General features: G+C 42.3%; 1 protein-coding gene across 2 annotated transcripts; it reads left to right on the top strand.

Moving 5' to 3' along the window:
* Positions 1 to 3,628: 3,628 nt before the first annotated feature.
* On the top strand, positions 3,629 to 21,176 carry NUB1 (negative regulator of ubiquitin like proteins 1). Of its 2 annotated transcripts, XM_069778240.1 has the most exons (15): positions 3,629 to 3,814; positions 6,792 to 6,909; positions 6,997 to 7,158; positions 9,228 to 9,286; positions 9,863 to 9,933; positions 11,988 to 12,170; positions 13,670 to 13,758; positions 15,177 to 15,283; positions 16,154 to 16,340; positions 16,712 to 16,819; positions 16,985 to 17,137; positions 18,088 to 18,234; positions 18,498 to 18,593; positions 19,353 to 19,545; positions 20,492 to 21,176. In XM_069778240.1, exons 2-15 carry the CDS (start codon positions 6,793 to 6,795, stop codon positions 20,653 to 20,655), a joined length of 1,836 nt encoding a protein of 611 aa, XP_069634341.1. In that variant the 5' UTR covers positions 3,629 to 3,814; position 6,792; the 3' UTR covers positions 20,656 to 21,176. The 2 variants fall into 2 exon arrangements, with proteins under 2 accessions (XP_069634341.1, XP_069634340.1); XM_069778239.1 differs by lacking the exons at positions 3,629 to 3,814; positions 20,492 to 21,176 and having other exon boundaries at positions 19,197 to 19,353.
* The last annotated feature ends 2,309 nt before the right edge of the window (positions 21,177 to 23,485 follow it).

Below are 23,485 nucleotides of genomic sequence, written 5' to 3'. Positions count from 1 at the left end.
TTTTTTCTTCACAATGGTTACAGTATTTAAAGAAAGATTAGAAAGAAGAAAATAAAGATAAAACATAGATATGTGTAACAGGTATAATAGGGAGAAAATACTAGATAACAACCAGCCCGTATGAAACAAGAAACTACCTGAAGGGAAATATCAAAGAACAATTAATTTTTAAGTATGTGGTATACATTAGCTTCCTATTTACTTGTCTTGCTGCTTAGAGTATACTGATTTGTACTCCTGCCTATCATTATACTGGAGTGCTATTTTTGTTATACCTCCAAGTCTGTAAACCACATAAAGCTAAAGGAATATCTGAAAGAAAAATCCCATGTTAGCAAGAGGCCACTATTAAAGCTATTAGAAAATTAATTCAAGATCATTTGCCTAGATACTTGCAATGATATACTGGAGAACATTTCAGCGAATGCAACTGAAACTTTTAAATCAGTATCACAGAAAATTTATAACCTTATCAAGCTACTTACCTACCCTACAAACCCATTTGAACTGAATTAGTGATATTATTTTCTGCAAACACTTTTAAATTTATTTTAAAGTGCTTTGAATTAGTTATCTTAATTAAACACAGGTTTTGAATACCTTGATTTAAAACTCAGTGCAGGTTTATGCACAGACTAAGTAACTGACTCCTTTGCAAACACTTTCATACAAACACTTTGTCCTTTCCTGAGGCTCCTCTAGCATATTACTGTGCTTTGTACTGACTGAAACTTATTTAGAAAAGGCATTCTGCCTTCAGAGAAGCCTTTCAATTTAATCCCAAGGACACTATGGAAGAACAATTTCAGTAAATTTTGGGTTGTTAGTGGAGTAGGTTTAGCTATGAGAAAAGTTGCTATACTTTTATTTCAAGAGACTGAAATATTAGACAGGCACTGTATCTAATGAGAAAATTATATTTTTTTCCTAAAGCAGCAGTAGTAAAAATGAAACAAGGAAACATGAGAAAAAATTGATAACTTCAAATATTAGAAAGTCCCAGTTCTCAAGTGCATCTGATTTTCAAAACCCTTTACTGTTAGCTTCTTCATGTTTGGTGATCATGGGACAGTTTATCACCCTGTGTCCTGGTTTCAGCTGGGATACAGTTGTCTTCCTAGTAGCTGGTATAGTGCTATGTTTTGGGTTCAGTATGAGAAGAATGTTGATAACACACTGATGTTTTCAGTTGCTGCTAAGTAGTGTTTATACTAAGTCAAGAATTTTTCATCTTCTCATGCCCAGCCAGCAAGAAGGCTGGAGGGGCACAAGAACTTGGGAGGGGACACAGCCAGGGCAGCTGACCTGAACTGGCCAAAGGGGTATTCCCTACCATGTGATGTCATGTCCAGTCTATAAACTGGGGGGAGTGGGGCAGGAAGGGATCGCTGCTTGGGAGCTAACTGGGTGTCAGTCAGTGGGTGGTGAGCAGCTGCATTGTGCATCACTTGTATATCCAATCCTTTTATAATTATTGTCATTTTATTATTGTTATTATTATCATTATTAGTTTCTTCCTTTCTGTTCTATTAAACTGTTCTTATCTCAACCCGCAAGTTCTACTTTTTTTTCCAATTCTCTTCTCCCATCCCACTGGGTTGGGGGGAGTGAGTGAGTGGCTACGTGGTGCTTAGTTGCTTGCTGGGGTTAAACCATGACACCCTGTTACCATAGCTTTAGCTAAGTTTCGAGTACTGAACTCAAGATAGCCATAAAAGCAAGTTTACCCTTATTTTATCAGTAGGCAAACTTGACTGATTTATGCACATAGGGGAGCCTGGAATCCTGACATTCTTGTTCACAAGCTCACGATACCTGTAAGGTTCCCATTTCCAAAAATGCAGTATGCAGCACCCCCACTTAAGTCTACATGACTGCCTAAGGAAAATGTTTTACATACGGACAGTCCTGCAGGCCCATCCATTCTGGAATAAATAGTACTCCCTTTGCTGCTGGGACAGCTGGTCACTGAAAGAATTAACCCACAAGTTAATTATTTCTGGTATAACTCATTAAAAGAACACTTATGTCTTTTACAAGCACCAAAAAGATTGCAGGAAAAAAGCCCAACCCTTTGAGGGCCTCACATACAAATACAACATTGAGCAGCCTACACTGTATAGCCAAATATGCGCATAGCCTCTGTGCTGGTTTTGACTGGGATAGAGTTAATTTTAGCCACTATGGTGCTGTGTTTTGGATCTGTGCTGAAAACAGCATTGATAATAGAGAGATGTTTTTGTTACTGCTGAGCAGTGCTTACACAAAGCCAAGGCCTTTTCTGTTTCTCACCCCACCCCACCAGCGAGGACACTGGGGGGGGCACAAGGAGCTGGGAGGGGACCCAGCTGGGACAGCTGACCCCCACTGACCAGAGGGGTATCCCGGACCATATGACACCATGCTCAGCCTATAAAGCTGGGGGAAGAAGAAGGAAGGGGGGGGATGTTTGGAGTGATGGTGTTTGCCTTCCCAAGTCACCGTTAGGCGTGATGGAGCCCTGCTGTCCTGGAGATGGCTGAACACCTGCCTGCCCATGGGAAGTGGGGAATTAATTCCTTGTTTTGCTTTGCTTGGGTGCATGGCTTCTGCCTTACCTATTAAACTGTTTTTATCTCAGCCCACGAGTTTTCTCACTTTTATCCTTCTGATCCTCTCCCCCATCTCACAGGGGGGGGTGTGAGCAAGCAGCTGTGTGGTGCTCAGTTGCTGGCTGGGGTTAAACCATGACAGTTTAATACCCTACTCCCACTCTAGGCCATTATGGGTCTGTATCACTACAAGTGACACTGCAGCACCACCTCAGCTTGAACTGGTGTTTAGTACCAGATTGTTCCCCCACCACATATTTTTAAAGCCCAGCCTCTGAAGCCAGGTTAACTTTTAACAGCCCCACAACAAACAGGGAAGAACCTGCCCACCACCCCCGAAAGGAAATACAAGCCCCCCCACACAAGCTCACCCTGAACACTGCTGCCCTCAAAGAGCACAGCAATAAATCACATGCGGATCCTGCCTGGCAACTTTCCGAGCACCTCGGCCTTTCGCAAAATCCTCCCTCTCAGCATTGACAGGGATTTCAGCCCCTTTTACCTCACAAACGGAGAGGCTGCAGCTGAGGGGGTCTGCAGCACACTCTACCTCCTCCAGGTCCCAACCCCTCCTGGAAGAGACTGTCGCTCAGGTAACCGAGCGCCTCGGGGATCCCCACCACCACCATCTCCTCCTCCTCCTCCTCCTCCCCCCCGGGGACAGGCAGAACTCGAAGACAGTACAGGAACAGCAGCCCCCACCGCCGAACCACAGAACACCAACAAACACCTCCCATCCGAGTGAGGGCAGGACGCTAAGATGGCGGACACAGCGCGGCTTCAACCACGTGACGAGCCCAACTTCCACAGGAGCCTGTCCCTCACCGGCAATAAAGCGGCCGGTGTGACGTACGCGTAGGCTCCGCCCCCCGCGCTCGTTCGTCCCGCCCCCCGCGCTCGTTCGTCCCGCCCCCCGCGCTCGTCCCGCTCCCCCGGAAGGCGAGCGGCTAGCCGGCGCGTGCGCAGGTAAGCGCGCGACAGCGCCGCGGGGGGGCGGGGCGACGTGACGACGCGACGAGACGCGACGTGACGCTACGTGACGCGCCGCCCCCGGCCGGTGCTCGGGGCCGAGCTGCCGCCCCGGCCGCCGCCGGCTCCTTCGCCTCAGGGGAGGGCGGCGCCGGCCCCGTGAAAGGGTCTCGGGGAGAGCAGCTGCGTGAGGGCCCGGGCTCCCCTCGGAGACTGCCTGGGCCCCGAGGCCCGGCCTCCGCCGCGGGGCGCAGGTGGGTGCCCGGGGGCCGGCGGCGGCGGCGGGTGTGCCGGGGAGCGCCCCTCCGGCCGCCCCTTCCCCGCGGTGCCCTGCTCGGCCTGGCCGCTTGCCGCTTTGCGGTCGCCCGCTCGGAAGCGGGGGGCCGGTTGTCCTCGGCCCCGCTGTGGCTTGCCCGAACGCTCCCCGGCCGCCCTGGTTTGGTAGGCGGCTGGGAAGGGCGGCGGCTCCGGGGGCCGTGCTTGGAATCCCCTTGGTGACAGCGGTGACCCGTGGGTCTCGGTGCTGTCGTGGTAGGGGAGAGGCTGGATGTGCTCCTGGGGAGGCCTGGGGGCACCCCGGGCTGGGGCCGGCGGTGTCCGCGTTGCCATCCTTTCGCCGAGCCGCTGGGTCGTGGCTTTGCTCATGACGCTGCTTCGGTCTCTTGGCCCTCCTTTAGCCGTGGAGGGACGTACCGTAGTTGCGCCAGGTAGCTTTCCTCCTTGTCTTTAGGGAAAATCGATGCATACTGCGTTATTAGTAAATCCTTCCGAGGCTCCTCCGTTCCTGCCATCAAAAATTGGGCGTTTGAACCTTATTTCTCTTACTGTTTTATGTCATCTGTAAGACTAGCTGGCTTTGGAGGAGGACAACTTAGCTACAAAAACTCGGTCTTGCATTCCAAGCGGCCCCTGGGAAATACCCCCTGATTGTTTACTCAAATTAGTTTTGAGAAAGCCCCTTTGCACTTCCTGAAACCGTGTCAGGAGCACTTGTGGTGTTGGCTGATGGAAAAGTAAGTCGTAAATGTTTTTGCTAAGGATACTTCTGTAATTTAGTTATGGTGAAAGAGGAATTTATGATAAATGTTAGAAGTGTTACATATAAAATGATAGCTTTTGTGCTTGTGAAAGCAAGATTTCTTTTTTTTTTCTTAATAGAGGGTTGGAAAGAATGAGTTTAATTGGAGACCCCAGTGGTGTTTTCTGTTTTAATAGCTTTGTAAGAAATCACAAGCTTACAAAACTATAAAATAGTATTGACAGAAAGATGAATGACGAGTTTATAAACGCCACTCATATTTACAATTCATAGTCTTAAGTGTAGGTTGCAATTTTAGACTTTATCTGGATGCCCCAAAGCCATGGGTTACCTTTTTGTTTCTTGAGTTAATGTTGAGTAGAATTAGAAAGTGGTTCTTTAGCATAACCTAAAAGTGGGAAAACTATGGTCACAGGTTGTTCATGAGAATTGCCTGGCATGTTCTGGAAACGGGGGAAAGCTGCATTAATAACTTCTATGCATATTTTGAAAATTGAGCGTGTTCGTTGCTTTCTGCTTTGTAAAGGCCATGTTTTGCCTTGGCCCTAAAATAATGATGCCAACAACATCATTCCAACAAGAAAGAGAACCCGTGGTTTTCTCTCCTAGTTTGGACAGACGTTATGCAAATTACAGCAATCCATCAGGAAGGACTGTTAAACCATCCACTTGCTTAGTTAATCCTTCTGACTCCTCTTTAGAGGAGACTATTGTCTTTGCAGCATTCAAAGATTCTTTGTAGCTCGATAAAGCTGGGGTGGAGGTAAAGTTAACCAGTAAACTTATCACATGTTGGATGTTTGCCTGCATTTTTTTTGCTCTTAAATAGTGGTTTTTCTGAGCAAGGAACAGTCTTTGAAACTGGAAAAATGGATAGAAATGTTTGATTCTGCTTTTCTGTCCCCTTTTCTCCTGAGAGCTATGTGCTAATAAACAAGAATGAGAAAAGGAAACTGCACTGAAAGAAAAGTGAAACTGATTAATAAAAGTTCAATGGCAACATTAGTGCATATATGCCAACATTTTAAATGCTTCTCTGTAAATTAAAGGACATCTTCTTCCATGTCCTAGTGTCCAAGAGCCAAAAGTCTCTCATGCTTTAACATGCACATAGATTTTTATTTGTTTTTTCTTCAGTTGAGATCACTGCATCTGCCTTTGCTTGTCCTCTCTGCATTCCCTGTTTCTTGTTTTGTGTTTTTTTCAAGGGCATGTTGATTCAGTGGTTGCTACTTTCTCTGAGCTGAATGAGAATAACTTTTAGTGATGAATTCAACCTAAACTCACCTCACTATCATCTTCTCCCCAGTGATGAGTACTTTAATGCCTGGTGCAGATTTACAGTATACTTCTCTGATCTCAGCCTTTGCACTTTATGTTGCTTGTGCCCCACCTGTCTTTTCTAGCTTTGCAGTGGGAGCAGGAAGAGTGTTTCTTGGACTATGAAAAGTGACACGCTGCTATTTCATTGTTGTGATAACCAGAATTTTACAATAGGATTTTGTGATACTATTAAACTTGTTTGCTTGACAGGTGGTTGAGACTGGGGATGGGACGTGTAGATCGTTGTCTGCTCTTAGCTCTTTGTGCTCTAGCTAATCTTGCTTTGCTTGGGGGGCTGTGAACCTTACCTTATGGTCTTCTCCTGGTGGAGCTTGTGGTTCTGAGATGTCCTCTCTTGACACCTCTTTTCTGTCTTCCCAAAGAGTGTTCAACCATCCACTGGTGTAGAAAAGCTGTTAAAGTAGGGAAGTGGGAGAAGCAGGAAGGCAGAGGTACAGCAAGGAAATGTTTCAGAGGGGGGTTGGGTTGAGTCAGCCTTTCCTGGGCAGGGCAGAACCGAATCATGTATTTTGATGAATTGGTAACTCCTGCAATTCCAGCTCACATGAGGGATTAGGAAGAGGTTTAATTTCTCTTGAAGTGGCAAGCTTCAAAGCAGGGGGCTTCTGAATTATTCTTGCTCTAATCCAGGTTTCACCTGCTTTCCAATTTTTTATAATGGTTTGGATTCGGGCTCCCCTCCCCACTGAAATGCATGCAATGCATTTTATACTTGGCTTTTTTTGCAGAATTCAGAAATGTCACTTAGATTTCTTGAAAAAGTACAATATCTTAGTACACAAAAGCTATATTAAAATATTGATTATTTTTCTTTCTTTTCCCTTACAATTGTGGTTTTGTTTTAAAAGAATGGCGCAAAAGAAGTATTTAATAGCAAAACTGACAAGTTGCTTAAGAGAGGACAAAATTCAGCTATGGAAACCACCATACACAAATGAAAACAAAGAAGCTGGTAAAGAGATGAAGGTAAATATTCTCTCTAGAGTTGATACCGTGTATCTTCCATGTCATACTGCTGGTGCATTTTCCCAGTTTTTCTTGCTGTTTTCTTAGGAGCTTGTACAAAAATACTCATCTAAGCTGAATATCAATGAGAATGATACAGAGAATATGCTTGAAGAAATACGGTGTAAAGCAATTGAGCGCGGAACAGGAAATGAAAATTTTAAAGTGACTGGGATTGCGAGACTTGATATATATCTGCCTCGTAGAAAAGTAAGTGACACTGTAGAAAAGTCAGGATCAGTAGCTTTACTTTGGCCTTTTGAGTTCTAGATATGTCTAATGCAAATATTTTCACTTATTAAACTTTTTCAGTTGTTTTGTATGAGATCTGTGTTGAGTATCTAAAATATGGGGGGTGGGGGCAGTTACTGAGGTATATTTCAGCTTCCCAGGTATGTGGGAATATCATGGCAAAGGAATATAATATTGGGAGATCAGTAATTGTCTTCTCTTTAGGATGTAATGAGGAATTATCTTTCAATGAAGAACAGTAAATTAGATTTAAGTGTCTATCTAGTTCAGTTTGATTCCTTCTGATGTGACTGTTCACATTAGCAGTAAAGAGCAGGTGTATTTTTTTGATGCAAAATACCTGAAGTTGAATTAGCATATGAATATCACTGTGTTACCACAGCTTTTGCTTAAATGACAGCTTTAATTTTTAAAAACTTTCCCTTTATATCCAATAAGCAACTTGAACTTGGTGTCATCTTAGGCCATGTATGGCTGATGACATTGAAAAGAACTCCTTTAGCTTTTAACCGTGCTATGTGGCAATGATCTTAGTGATGACATTATCCTCATGTAACTATTCTAGTCCAGGCAGCTAACTAAACTTACTTTAAAATTGGTATGTCCAGCGTTTCAACTTGGAAATGGGAAGCAGGATTTTCTATTGTGATGGTACTCATCTATTGTCTTCTAAGTCTGGCTCCTAAAAGCTTCACAAAGATAGAACTGAATTAAGTCTTGCCCTTTTAAAGCCAGGCTTCAACATCTAGTTTCATGCATAAATATTCTAGAATAATGATGTGAATCTAATGAAATCAGTGTCAAACTCATCACCATACCAAATTTGATGGCTATATCTACCCTAGTCAGCTAAACACAGGTTGGGGACAGGCCGGCCACTGTTTGATGGACACCCATGTTGTCAGCGTCGGCTGTGATGTAGTTTAGCCCAGACCCCCGGTATGCTGCGAGCAACGCCCAGGCACAGTGTGAGGGCTAACGTGGGCCAGGGACTGATCTCAAAGGGCATTTTGGATACAGCTGCTCTGCTTTGAAGGTTGAGAGGATTCAACCATATGGATGTGAAGCGTGGTCTACAGGTTCGTCACAGGACAGAGAGCAGGACCTTGGTTAGGTTCTCACTAATATAAAGCCTCTTAACAGGGAATATTTTGCTCTTAAACAGTCTCTAGCAAGCACAGCAATCTCCAGTCACTTCCTAGTTTTGATCATGTGCAGGAGCAGCATCTTCCTCAATACTGTATGTCTTCATCCACTCTGATAACAGTGAAAGAGAGCTTCATTATTGAGGGGCACTTAAAGGTTGTAGTCATCTTATCAGCAACAGAAGTGAATGTTCACTCTGGAAAAGGGCAAAGTTGGTTGGGGTTTTTTTTCTGAAGAAGATCTTAGATGGTGACTGATGCTTCAGAAGGATTTTATTTTTATTCTTTTTTTTTTTACTGAATACTTGCAAAAACTCAACACACAATCATAATTGTTCTCTCTCCTGTAGTGAAAAATGATTACCAGGGCATGTGATGGGCTAAAGGGTAGAGGGTGTTAAGTGATTGCCATGCAGTTAAAACAAACAAACGGTTTCATAATTTCTCTTTATAATGCTATTGGGCATAGGGGAATTAATTAATTTAAAATTCCAGTTTATCTAATCTGGGACCAGAGACACTAATAGGAATTAATGATAACTTAGCCAGTCACAGGTGAGTGGCATAATTACAAAGCAGAGTTAAGATTGCAAGTGCATAATTAAATTAGTTTAAATTGTTTGGTTCTGAATTTAGATTTATCTAATTCTGAATCTTCTTCTGTTATAATGCTTATTTTTAGCACAATATAGCAAGTACAAGGCTCCCTGCCCGGAAATTACTAATATGTATGCCTAACCATAACCCTGTTAACATGGTTATTATTTGAAAAAGAAATTGTAGTTATTGTAAAACAATTAATTAAGAAAATGTCCAAAGTATCTTGATATCATGCTTTTTTCCTTCCCTCCTCCTTTCCCCCACCCAATATAATTACTACAGAGCAGAAAAATCCCACTGGAAACTAACCTGTTCATCACAGGCAAGGAGCTCAGATCACAGTAAGTGTAAACACCCTTGGTTCTTCTCTAGTGAGATAGTGTACTATCATACAGTACTTAAAAAAAAAAAAAAGACAAACAGAGCACTATTTGTTTGATTTAAGCTTTTTCTTAGCATGTATGTCTGAATAGGATGTCCAGTGTCCCTGTAGGGCAGTTCATGTAAGAAGCTGTGGTTTAACAGATAGAAAACAGGAAAGTTGCAACTGTGGAAGATAGTTCTCTGTAAATCCCCAGCAAGTACCTGAGAAGGCACTAGTGATCAATGTTCTAAATCTGTAACTAGGGAGGTCTTCTAAACAGCAAACATTAGCTTGTCTTCCTTTTGTGTTTTTAAGCCTAATAAAATTAGATTCTTTTGTCTGCTTTGTTTTTTCCCTTTCTGTATCCCAGATTTTCCCTATATGGTATACAAAGCTTTTTAATGATGTTATTTTACTTCTAGCAGCCTTTTTATAGCAAAAGTTTTAAGCCAGTTATGAGCATACTGATTTTTTTACTTTTCTTACTATTCTAACAGAAATACTGTATAGACTTAGAAACTTATATTTGTGGATGAAATTCTTTCTTTCACAGGATAGCACAGGAACATGCATTAAAAGAAAATGCTATCAAAATAATCATAAATAAGAAGCAGCTTGACCTGGGTATGTATCTCTAGTTAAGTATACTTTTGTGGTCATTTTCTAGTTTACTGATTCTCAAAAGAAAAATTTCTTGCAACTCTGTTGATTTCAGAAATTCCCAAGGAATAGCAATTATATTTGTCAGGTTGTGGTGGGTTGACTCTGGCTGAAGGCCAGATGCCCACCAAAGCTGCTCTGTCACTCCCCTCACCCTCCTCCCCCACCCTCAGCTGGACAGGAGAGAGAAAATATAACAAAGGGCTTGTGAGTCGAGATAAGGACAGGGAGAGATCACTCAACCAATTACCGTCATGGGCAAAACAGACTCGACTTGGGGAAAATTAACTTAATTTATTGCCAGTCAACCAGAATAGGGTAATGAGAAATAAAATCAAATCTCAGAACACCTTCCCTCCACCCCTGCCTTCCTCCCGGGCACAGCTTCACCCCTGAATTCTCTACCTCCTACTCCCCCCAGCAGTGCAGGCGGACGGGGAGTGGGGGTTACGATCAGTTTATCACACATTGTCTCTGCTGCTTCATCCTCCTCCTCAGGGGCAGGACTCCTCACACTCCTCCCCTGCCCCAGCGTGGGGTCCCTCCCACGGGAGACAGTTCTCCACGAACTTCTCCAACGTGGGTCCTTCCCACGGGCTGCAGTTCTTCACGAACTGCTCCAGCGTGGGTCCCTTCCACAGGGTGCAGCCCTTCAGGCACAGACTGCTCCAGCGTGGGTCCCCCGCAGGGTCACAAGTCCTGCCAGAAAACCTGCTCCAGCGTGGGCTCCTCTCTCCATGGGTCCGCAGGTCCTGCCAGGAGCCTGCTCCAGTGGGGGTTCCCAAGGGGTCACAGCCTCCTTCGGGCACCCACCTGCTCCTGCATGGGGTCCTCCCCGGGCTGCAGGTGGAGATCTGCTCCCCCGTGGACCTCCCTGGGCTGCAGGGGGACAGCCTGCCTCACCATGGTCTTCCCCACGGGCTGGAGGGGAATCTCTGCTCTGGCACCTGGAGCACCTTCTCCCCCTCCTTCTGCACTGACCTGGGGGTCTGCAGGGTTGGTTCTCTCACATCTTCTCACTCCTCTCCCCAGCTGCAGTTTCTGTGCCTGCCGCCACTTTTTTCCCCTTCTTAAATATGTTGTCACAGAGGTGCTACCACCATCGCTGATGGGCTCGGCCTTGGCCGGCGGTGGGTCCATCTTGGAGCCAGCTGGCCTTGGTTCTGTCAGACATAGGGGAAGCTTCTAGCAGCTTCTCACAGAAGCCACCCCTATAGCCCCCCGCTACTAAAATCTTGCCACACAAACCCAATACACAGATTCTGCTCTACAGGAAATGTAATAAATTATAATGATCAAAATTCTTAGAATTAGAGCAATTATAGGAATCCTGTAGTAAATGTTGAAAATCCATTTTTTAAGTGTCGAAACACTTAAAATGCATGTTTAAGAGAAACCCTAAATTTCCTCAAAAACCATATTGCATAACAGCACATCCAAAACCCTCTTGTAATGCTTCACACATGTTCAACTTGTCAGACATGTTGTGGGAAGTGATGACAACAGCTTCCTCTTTATGGATGGCCTAAGCATCTGACATTTTTTTCCTTTAGAATATGTCGGAATTAGAGTGATGGAATTGACAACAGGAACTCAGATTCAGTTCCCAGTTCCTCTGTACTGTTACTGTTGTAATGTATGATCCTGGACATTTTGTTATTCCAGTTTTTGCCTGAAGATAATTAACTGAAATAGAAACAATCATATTTTTGATTTGAAAAAAGCAAGCAAGTAAAGAAACATACCAGTTATTTAAAAAGCTCTTTTAAGATGCAAGTCTGATTCTAATTTCTGAGTATGTACTGAATATGTCAGTAATTGGCAGGAGTTTTGATTGGGTTCTTGAGTCTAGTAATTCCTGTCGTTCTTCAGTACAAGTAAGGCAAGGGGCTGTTCAGGTTGTTTTGTTTGTGGGTGTTGGATTCCGCCCCCCCCCCGCCCCATGGCAGTACAATGTAAAATGGTCTGTCTTCACAAACAGAGTATTTTAATTTTATTCATCATACTCTATTTTGCAGGCAAAACCCTTGAAGACCAGGGTGTAACGCACAATGCGAAAGTGATGGTACTTCAACTGGAACAGAGTGATGAGGAAACTAAAAGAAAAGTTCAGGAAGAAGAGCTTCAATGCAAGAAAGAAAAAGAAATAAATGACAAGATGCAAAGAACTAAGAAGGGTTTAGAAATTCTAGCAGAGAGAGGTAAGGGGGTTTGTTAGAGGGTTTTTGTGGGGTGGAGGCAGATGGGTGTTCATTAATTCTTGTGCATCAAAAATTATCTTCTCAGGGGACTTTCAACATAGAAGAGTGCCTGTACCGTGGCTGGATTTCAATTTATACTTTTCTAGGTTTCTGCCTACTTGAAAACTGGATTTTAAATTGACTAAAACTTCCTCTTCTACTCCAACTCTTCTTACACAACTAGAATGCTAGAAAACATTTGGCACTTTGAGAAGGATATAATATGAATCAATTATTATTTAATTGGCACTTGACAGTTAAGGGACTGATGACTCTTGAGAACAGGCTTTAAATTTATTGTAGACATAAGCACAGTAGAATAATGTATTATAAGTCATTAAACACTTTTTTGTAGTTTACCTCAGATATGGCTGCGTGTAACCATGGTTTCATTGTGCAGAGTAGCTCATTTATCATTTTCATCTGTAATGTGGCTGTTCTCATTGCATTTGATGTTGATTGCTGGCAACTGTGGATTAAGTTAAAGGGATATAGTCAATCTAACAGTAATAGTTTCTCAAAATGAGGTTGTGTTTGTACATTGCTAGATGGTGAGTTTAAATCACTTCTTTATTTTATTATTTCAAAAATCCATAAACAAGGAACTGTGAAACTGAGTATGGAATGAATTCCTGCCAAATGCAAAAATACCTGAACAAAGCTTCTTTCAAGGGTCAGTGACAGCCTGTTTCTTACTATAGTATCAGATTATGAACAAATGAAAGAAGTGAATTCCTTTTATGGATTTAAGGGGGAATTTAGACCCCAGCCCTTGAATCCTGTATAGGGCCTCTTTAAGGTATTTACCACTAACTGTCAGTTATAGCACAATGCCGAAGTACAGAGTGCAGTCCCTAATGGGCTCACAGGCTGAAGGTTCTGTGTGAAGTGTAGGAAGGATTTAACAACCCTTTTGTTTCATCTGAGAAAAAATGTAGTGCAGAAGCTTTTAATCTTAGCAAACTCCTGCTTAACTGCCTTTTGTTTATAAGAAAAGCATCTTTTCATTTTAAATCAGATGGAAGTGAAGACAAAATTGATAGCTTGGTTATAAGCATTAAAGATGTAGGGAAAGGAAAACATTGAGCTATTTTTTTCTGTTTTATCAACTGTGCTCAGTTGTGGTTTTCTTTATATTGTATGCTTTATTTGATAAAGCATTTCAAATGTTACATCATTTAAAATGTAGGTGTTTTGTCTTCTGCAAAAAATTATTTATAATTCAGGTAGCTTAATGTTGTGTCTAAATTTCTGGATGATTGTGTTTGTCTGATCAGGGCCATTGTTGGTAGGTGGTATGTCCAAAAAACCACAGATGCAGCCGTTATATGTAATCCTGATTTTTGTTGTTTGTTTGCTTTTTTGTTTAACCATGTACTTACTGACATAATCTTACAACAGTAGAGTTACTTTGTTGAAGATGGTACTTACAATTCAAATTGTTTTTTCTTATATTTCAGAGGAGTACTTGGATCCAGATTCTGTTCCATATCTAGACATAGCTAATCAGACTGGAAGGTCAATTGAGATTCCTCCTCAAGCTAAAAAAGTAGGTAAAAGTATCTTATAAAGCTACTAAGACAGCTTTTTAAAGCTTGATTTATGAAGCATTTCAAATATGGGATTGAAATACAGTCAGAGTTTTGGGGATGTAACCCTGGGTCCAGTAGAAGTTTGCTTACTAGAAATAATTTTTAAATAAAATGGAAGTAGAACTCTACAATTGGGAATACTTCAGTCATCTGGAGACAGACCTCTGACTGCTGATCTAATTGCAGGTCTAATCTTGCACTGACCCCTGTGTGGTCCATATCTTATTTTTGTGTTTTAGGGTGAGCTTTAACTTTTGTTATATCCTAGCACCTATTTTAAATTTTGGGTGCCCTACAACATGAAAATAACTTGTTCGTTAAGCCTCAGTTTCAGTTGGAAACTCAATGAGTCTCTCAATCGGACTCTTTTAAAATAGTTTTGAGATCTTTTGCACTCCCCTCTCAAATTTAAATTTGTTCACCACAAATTTTGACAAATTCACCACAAAGTTCCACATCCTCAACTGAAAATGTCTTTGGTTGCGTACATGGATTGAATTACAGTAGGAGTGACATACCTGATGTTGGCTGCTGAAGCAGAAGAATGGTGATAGATGCTACCTTTTTAAGATTGCTAGATTTTCTGAAGATAAATAAAAATCTTTACAAATACTTGGAATTATACCCAGTAACAAAAAAAAAATACCTCTGGAAGAAATGAGCAGGCCCCAAGGTGTGCAAACTGCTGCCCTAGCCTCTTCTGAGGCATACTGTGTTTTCTGCATCATCTGGAGTTTCTGGATGATTGGAATAACAACTGTCTGTTCTCACAATGCATGCTGTTCTGATGAAGTGCTGAAAGTAGTAATTCACCTGTAGAGTTAAAGCATCAAATGTTCAAGTGCACAAGATTTCATCATTCAGTATTGAATGTGGGTGAGAGGAAATATTGCAGGTTGTTTCTATCCATATATATTATTTACATTTCCATTTGTCATACTGCAGGAACTAGAGTGTTTTCTGGCCACATTCAAAATAAAATTTTTGGTTCTGAGGTTTTAGAGGAGGTGAATTGTTAGATTTTACAAGATAGTTGTAATAGCAAAGCAACACAAATTTATGCTGTTAGGAAGTGTAGAGCCCAGAAAAATGCTTAGCTTTTTATCACTCATCATTGAAAATCTGTCTAGGGTTGCATTCTTAAAATAAACTTGGTGCGACATTTCATGTGTCAGTAACATTCATTGCTTTTAATTAGACAATATTTTAACATTAGCAGATGAGAAAAATGTGAAATAGTACTGCTCTTGCAGAACTGATACAATTGTATTTTTCTAGGAAGAACAAGGGCTCTTAATGGATTATCTAGGTATTTCTTTTTAGTTATAAAAGTGAGTTGGGGAGGTGCAAAGGAAGTCTCAATCTGTTTTTCTAGGCACTTGTGCTGGCAATGGGTTATCATGAGAAGGGCAGAGCCTTAATGAAGAAGAAGGAATATGAGATAGCCCTGCCATATTTGTTGGATGCTGATAAACACTTCTGGTAAGAATCTTTCTGAGTTCTTGTGTCTCTCTTTCCTTTACTGTCAACCAAATACAGGAACAGCATTAGCTCTACCTGTGCATATAAATCAGGGCCTGTTTTGCCAGGGATTACTTCACACCCCTCTGCAAATGGGAGACGGCAGACAAAGGCTCTGACTTGCAGTGGCAGGTGGCTTCATGTAGGACAGCTGAAACAGATACTGCCACTGGGCAATTTAATCTTTCATATCAACATAAACAGTCAATATTCATGTACTAGGCTATAAATTGCATTAGCTTGAGAGACAGTTATGGATACTTGTTTGCAATTGCTCCTGTGAAGTAATAATTTCCTGTAAAAGGTGGAGCGGATAGCTGAGGTCAGTAACAGTATCAGCGTTTCTGCAGGTAAACTACTTTCCTGTCAGCAGTCAGAGCCCTAAATTGCTCTTTTGCGATCCCCAAAAGTAATATTATCCCTATCTGTTTCTCATCTGTGTGTGTGTGTGCAAGGAGACTAGCACAGGACTCAGCGTGTTCACATGCAGTAAGGAAGACAGTTGATGTCTGTCCTTTCAAAGATTACACAGGGTTTAATTCTGTTCTGCTTTTAAAGAGATGCTGTCTTAAATGGTAACAAAATGAGTTGTGACTAGTGTAATTCTTTGAGATCTAGTGTTATCATTAGTGCCCTGTGTATTAGTGAATGTGATGGGGGATCAGTGCTCTATTAAGTTCCACTGACCTCAGTTTGCTACCTCAAATATGAAGTATGTGCTTTCTCAAATATGTGAATATGCATACTTATAGCATGTTGTTTCGTTAGTGTTAAAAAGTGTGTGGAAAAAAAAGCCCCTCCCAGAAGACCAATAACTGCTTTGTTTTCCAGTGAGTGTAGCACAGAACTGCTGAATACTGTTGATAATTATGCAGTACTGCAGCTGGATATAGTGTGGTGCTACTTCCGCCTGGAGCAGCTGGACTGCCTGGATGATGCAGAGAAAAAGCTGTCCACAGCACATAGATGCTTCCAGAGGTGCTATGGGGAGAACCATGAAAGACTTATTGACATCAAAGTATGCAGGTTTTGATTTAATTAGGGTGGCCTTTTTTCTACATGTATTCAGTTACTGTTCAAGTATTACAAGACTGACTTTCAGAAGTTTAAAGTTTTCTCGTGCCTCCTCAGCCTGTAATCTAGTTGTGTAATTGTCAGCATAGTGAAAGCATTGGATCTGATGCAAAGGTCATGGCAAATGTGCGTTTATATGCATAGACATCATCAGTGTTTTAGATGTGATACTTTATCTGCACACTAAGTGTCACATATTAGTCACTCTGTCTTCTTTAAATGTGTAAAGTGTTCTACTGATAATGAATTGATGTTCTAACATATGCTTCTACCCATGTGCCCCCCCCCACACACCTTGTTTAAACAATTCTTTAGGGAAGCTATGGTCGTGAGAAGGTTTTATTTCTACGGCTTTACCTCCTTCAAGGGATAGGACACTATCACAGTGGCAGAGAAAAAGAGGCTGCTGAGTATATTCAGAAGGTAAGACACTATTAGGTAAAAATTCTGAGTTGTTCACACTAGCTCCTGTGTTTGGGCTCTGTCTTGCAGCTATTCTTTGCTTTCTCAGAAAAATGGGGAAACATTTTTTTTGTTTGTATGTTAGCAACAGTGTAAGTAATATCATTTTGTTCTTTCTATACCCAGGCATCTCGTTTACATGAGGAGCTGTCCATAGATCCTGATAAAGTTCATCGCCTGTCGCTCCTGGGATTCTCCGAACAGGAAGCTCGCCTTGCCCTGCGAGCATGCCATGGGAATGTGGAGCATGCTGCCAATCTTATCACCAACAGGAGAGAGGTATGGTGCAGTGAAAGTATTAAATCAAGGATCATATTAGTTGGGGTGTCTGTAAGATCATGTTTTGTGTGACTAGTGCAACATGGTGCTAAATTAAGGACTTTGATCATCCTGCTTTGGCACTGTTAGTGTAACTGACAGCTTGACATCTGTTGCCGCAAGTTTGAAACCAAAACTTAATATAACAAGGGAAGCTCTGTCCCAAAATAGATGGGATGAGAGAGCCAAAGACGTGTGGTTGTACCACAGAGGCGCATAGGAAGACTGCACCAGTGTTTGCTACTCAGCAGTACTCCATATGGGAATAAAAATGCCATGATCAAGCTATCACTCCTGGGCTTGGGTGGTCTGAATCCCAAGAGGCTGCACAATAAAGTGCTATGAGGGTGACCATCAAGCTACACTGTATTACGGCTTTGGACTTGGAAGATTCAGGAGGGGAGAAGGATTTTTTTTATGTGCTGAAGTGAAGTGAAGACAGTGTTGTCCAGATCTGAAGTGCCTTAAGTCATGTTTGGTAAGCTGAGATGGCACTTCTAGACTTCAGACAGTGAAATGTGGATGGAAAAGTCAAATGGCTGAGAGAAGGGCTGAATAGAACTCCTTGGCTACACGCCCAGTTCTGACTGTGTGTCCTTGGCAAGTCTTGACTACAGGCCCATCTGCCAAACAGGTTTATCGCTCACCACACAGGGCCTATAATAGCTGTGATGGCATAAGATCCGATCTGCAGAGACTGTAGAGCGGAAGTATGGCAACAGTGCTAGCTCATGGAAATACAACTTTATTTAGTAACAAGTGTCTGGCACCACAGTCTGTATTTAAAAAAAACAAAAGTTAAAAAATCCCTTTTCCTCAAGAGATTCAAACTTGAAGTAACCCTATATGCACAGGGGAAGGCTGAAGGATTCCCATGCACAATGAGCTTTGTAATGGCTGTGTTCTTGCAGGAAAAGGCACAGATACGGAGGGAGGAGAGAGCTAAAAGAAGGCAGCGACTGGAAGACATAAATACTTTGAAAAGTATGGGCTATTCAGAGAGAGCTGCTCAAGTAGCTCTTCATAATACACAGGGAAACCTGGACCAAGCCTTTCAGGTAAGTAATTTTTAGGAGTAGTACTTTTGTACAAAAAACTTGTTTGCTTTTTTTATTTATTGTTTAGCAGATTCTTATTTTCTGTAGTCTATATTTTTAGTTCATAGCTATTTTTCTGAACTGTAATGACTGAACTGATGAATCAGATATCATTTAAGTTGGCTGATATTTGCTTATATCAACTACTGAGCTAAATACATACCCCTGCCAAGGACCATTATATCTCTGTTGCTCTATTCTGATCCCTTTCTGCTTTATTGTAGTTTATTCTTGACAATCCAGAGTTATTGTTGGAAGATGATGATCATGATCCTGTGGCCATGGACCAGTTTCAGGTTTCCCAGGAAAGTATTGATCAAGTAAGTTAGACCGCTTGCTTTCTTAGGAGTTGGTTGTCTTGTTTCTGAATTATGCCTTCAAACACACCAAATCTTCCTTGTACAGCTTTGTTTAAGTATTCTTTGACCCATGGCACTCAAGCTGTCACACTTCCACTGTCTGGCATCTGCTCTTCACGGTGAAGTCACACTCGGGCTAAAATGTAATTTGTGTGTACTTCCTGTCCATTACACCAACCTGTCATGCATGGATGTGGAGGGAAGAAGTATGTGCGCTCTAATGCTCTATCCCAAAAAAAGACAGAAAATGGGAAACTTATTTGAGTCTCTAAACATTGCAATGCACAAGGGAAAGAGTTGGAATGTGTCTTTCTCATCATAGGCTGTCTGAAAAGCTTTTCAGTAGTTAGTGTGGCTATGTAATTAATGTCAGATAGGCACGAAAACTATATTGCCTAGAAAAAGTAAATAGCACGTGCACACTCCTGATGTGCTGGAGTGCTTTGAAGTTTCCTTTTGAAAAACAGAAAAAAGAATTGGTCTGATATTAAACAAGAGGCTCTTGATTCTTTTAAAGATCCCCATTCCTTTAATAGGTCACTGGCCTGTTGTTAACTGTTCCAGTAAACCAGAGTCAGTGTCCTGGAATTCCTGGCATGCAGCGCTTTCCTCTGTGCAAGAAGAATGACTGTCAGATGCAGAGTCAGATTCCTGTCAGACCCTGGTGCTGAATGAGCTTGGATTTCTCCAGATTTTTTTATTTTTTCCCCCCTCCTGTAGCTGATGTATATGGGTTTCAGCCGTGAGTCAGCAGAGCAAGCTTTAAAGGTCTTTAAAGGCAACATCCACTTAGCTTCCCAAACCCTTGCTCATTATGGGGGAGTTCTTCCTGCGTCACTGCAGCTGTCTCCAGAAGGGTCCAGTCCGTCAGAAGAATCAACTTCATCAAAGGACTCGCCTACAGAGTCTGCAGGTAAGGATGTTGCATACAGCAGGCAGAGAAGCAGGAAGGCTGTTTTCTGGCTTTTGTACAAAACAAGTGATTTCTCCTTAAATACTGGTAGAGGGCCTTGAGTAATGCCCCAGACTACTTTTATTAGTAACAGTTACAGGCAAGCCATCCATTAGCCCAGGTAAGCTACAGCCCCTGCAGTCCCCGACAGCCCATATATGGGACCATAAAGGATACTATCAGCTGTAGGCAGTGTGTAAGATGGATGCAGCCAGAAGAAAGGGTGACCTTCAGAGGCGTCCTGGGAAGGGCTGAGAGGAAATGGCTGCTGAGCAGGCTGTGGCTTTGGCACATGAGGCTGGAGGCCACGGGTGTCTGCATCCTCACTTCCCCAGCAAGGAATGCATGGCCCTTTCTAGCCCACAAGCAATTCTAGCTTCTCCCATCTAATTGTACTGGCTCACACCAGTTCTCTTTAAAAACAAACCAATCTCTCCCTGCCTGTACTCTCTCAGAGAGCAAGTACTAAGTTGCTGGAGCATGTTCCCTGGACCTACCACTGGTAATGATGATTTTTTGGCTTGCCAATATGTGGGTTCTGACTGCTAGGGAGTTTATTCCAAATCTGTGCTGTACGGTCAGCTGATTTGACCACATACTCCTTCCTTGTGTCCCTTATGTGATAGAACCGTAATTGATACCATTTAGCAAAGAAGAAACTTGCACATACTTTCTCTCCCTTCTGTTATTTGTCAGAGCTGTAGTGATCCCTGTTGCACAACTAAAGGGTTTCCTACAGCTTTAAATAGTAGGAAAAAACAGCCATCCTGCAATACTGTTTGCAGAGCCACTTGAAATAAGAGGAGTCTTACAGTAACAGACTTGCAGAGCAGTCATGCTGATGAAAGAGGGAAAGTACCAACTTGTTTCAGAGGTGAATTCTTCTGCTGCTTCTTTTTATTGGAAGGTTCTTCTAGTTCAGCAACAGATGAAGACATGGAGACTGATGCAGTCAATGAAATCCTAGAGGATATTCCTGAACACGAAGAGGATTATCTGGATTTAACACTGGAGGAAGAGGAACAGATCATTCATGAATACTTATCCTATATACAAGTACCACAGCATTAAATCCCATTACATCTACTTTAGTTATATGTATTTACCTTGACAAATTGAGTTTGGATTATAAATGCACCTTCAGCTTATCTCTTACTTAAATGCCTTGAATTCTGTTAAACTATAGGTGGAACACTTAATTCCTGCTTATTTATAAATCTGCTTAAAGCCTACATTTGTGATACATTGTAATTTATTGTCATAGCAGAAAAATAGAAACATTTATTTTCAGAAGAAAATTTAATAGAACTAAACTATATTTTTATTGTGAAATAAGTTAATTCACTTAGTATTCAAGTAAAGAAGCATTTCTATACCATTTTAAAATACCAGCTTTAAAAAAAAAAAAGTGAGTTTGTAAATCAGAAACCTAGCTCATGAGGTTAGAGGTATCGACTTTCAAACTGTTCTCCTTTTCTTCTGAAAGATTTCTAAGAGACATTTACGTATCTGTTGTGCATGGATTTATACTGTGTTCTGCTTGTCACTTCCTGCAGGTGTTACACAGGCAATAAAGATAACTATGTGCTGCTCCTGCTTTTAGGAAGAGTTTTCTATGCTTTGGTTTTAAAAAACAGTAGGAACTACCTGGCAGGGCCCTGTCCTGTCAGACCCCTGTGTAGTGGTATTTCCTTTTACAACTAAATAACCAGTTTCCCCAAGCAGCTCCTCTTAACCTCTTGCAGGTGTGCGGCTTAAAGATTGACGGATTTTGTGGGGAAGACAAGATTTTCTTTAATCAGCTGTTGAACAAAACTTGGTTCAGGCACTGTTCGGTAGTCGTGCCCAGCTTCGGCTTTCTGGAGGAATAGTTGGGGGTTTTGTGTGTGTTTTATAACATCCTGTTTTCTGCTATGTAAGCACTCCTCTCCACTGGGAACAGAAGTTACCCTCCCTGCTTGTCAGCTTTTCTTTAAACGTGGTTTATTTGTTTTCCATAACGCCATTGTCACGGCAGAGGGAGCTCGTTCCCCTCTGCTCCAGGCGCAGTGCTGGAGCTGGTGGGAATGGGGGAACTGGCAGTCATCTCTGCTTAGAGCGAGGCCTAACAGCAGCTGCTGGAAAATGAACCTTCTGTCTGGTGACAGTTCATCCTTACCCAGCATTTATCAGTGGGGAAGTGAGGGCTTGAACTTCTGTTAGGGCAAACATGATCCTGGAGGAAGCAGAGCTTTGGCCTGCAAAATGACCGCTCGGTTCCAGCGGATAGACTTAATAGGCTTCAGTAGTGGATTTTTTTTTTCCTGGCTACCTTAGCCAAGGACAGCAAAAAGCAGGGAGTGATTACACTGTTAAGGAATTACTTGTATTTCATACTTATGTATCAAGGCAAGTGCTATAAAAATTGCGTAGTTTTGTATCTGCTCCCAGAAGGTTGAAGTGTTTCTAAAGCCAGTAAAACGAGCTGCTGAGGCAAAAACCAGCCCCAGCAACCGTTGTATGCTGTTGCTCTACAGGTGAGCACTGAGGAACCACTGGGCAAAATGCAGAGCAAAACCAGAATACACAAAAGAATTTAAAATTGGAAACACATAAAAAGTGATGGATGTGGTTTTAACAGGAAGTAGGTGGGAAAGCATAAATTGATTCCTTCTGTTAGCCAGAGGGGTTCCCAAACCTACTGGCACCCTGGCATTACCTTATGCTAGCCCCTAGGCATGCACCAAAGGCAGCGTTGGGCTGTACAGGCAGTATTTTTCCTCTTTGAAGTGGATTGCGTAGCAAACTGGCAGTGACAACTTAAGAAGTGAAGGTTTGTCCTTGGGCAATTTAAAATTAGCAACATAACATGCAGTGCTTGTCAGAGAAGCCATTCCTCAATGATGTAATTCTGCCAGCGCTGCCCCTGAGAAACTGTGCGTGCAGTTCTAAGTGATCAGCAGGGCAGGAGGCATTGGCTAGAAGTTTTAAGTAAGTTAATTTTGACTGTGTATTTGAAGATACTGTGATATGTTTAGCAACAGGCAGAAGTGGTAATGACTCATTAATTCCACTCTTTATGAGATCTATGTCTATTAAACCCATTTGTTAATTTCATGTGCAGCTGCTGTGTATGGCCAGATAAGCTCTTGTGTTTAACATACTGTGTGCAAAGTTTTAAACAAAAACTATAGCCCAGACCATCTGTGCAACTCACTCTGTCCATCTCTGCTAAAGGCCTCCTACTTAGCATTGACCTCATAAGCAAAATACAAACAAAATTAGCTGCATAGCAAGCCATCACCCCAGCAACAAAGAGCTACTGTCTCATAGAAATGTCTCACAGGGCCAGCACTGAGCTGCAACGACCAGACTGAGAGGTTAGAGTGGAATGAAGTCTATACTAGGTAGATGACCTCCCAGATCAGTCTTTCATGGTAGGCATTTAACATACATAATGAAAATGCTGTTTCCTACTAGATGCAGAAACCTGCCAGGTGACAGCCAACAAAGCTGCTCATCAGGAGAGGCAAGGAGGGTAAGTAGTAGCAGTGACAGGCCTGACCCAATGATGCAGTGTCACAGTTTTGGAGTAGGGGTCTTGGGTGCCACCACGGTGAGCGCTGAGCCAGTGCGTGTGGCTCGTTGTTGTCCATGCTTTCCCTTAAGACTGGGCTTTGGTCTGTGGCTGGTCATCCCTTCCCCTGACTAGGGAAACCGAGCTCTAGCAGTCTGGTGACTGGCAGGAGGCAGGACAGCTCCATGGCAGGCCTGACTCCAGCCCCAGCAGTGAGGGAAAGACAAGTGTGTCCAAAAGTATACGGGTTGGGGTTTTTTTTCCATATTGCATCCATTCTTAACTGCTGTGCATCTGCAGCCAGCCACATCCCTGCTAAATGAGAAGAAAATAAAAAATAGACAG

The sequence above is a fragment of the Haliaeetus albicilla genome, chromosome 2, assembly GCF_947461875.1.
Source record: "Haliaeetus albicilla chromosome 2, bHalAlb1.1, whole genome shotgun sequence".
Lineage (NCBI taxonomy): Eukaryota > Metazoa > Chordata > Aves > Accipitriformes > Accipitridae > Haliaeetus > Haliaeetus albicilla.
The sequence above is the reverse complement of the archived record's forward strand: the minus strand, read 5'-3'. Positions and strand labels throughout refer to the sequence as shown.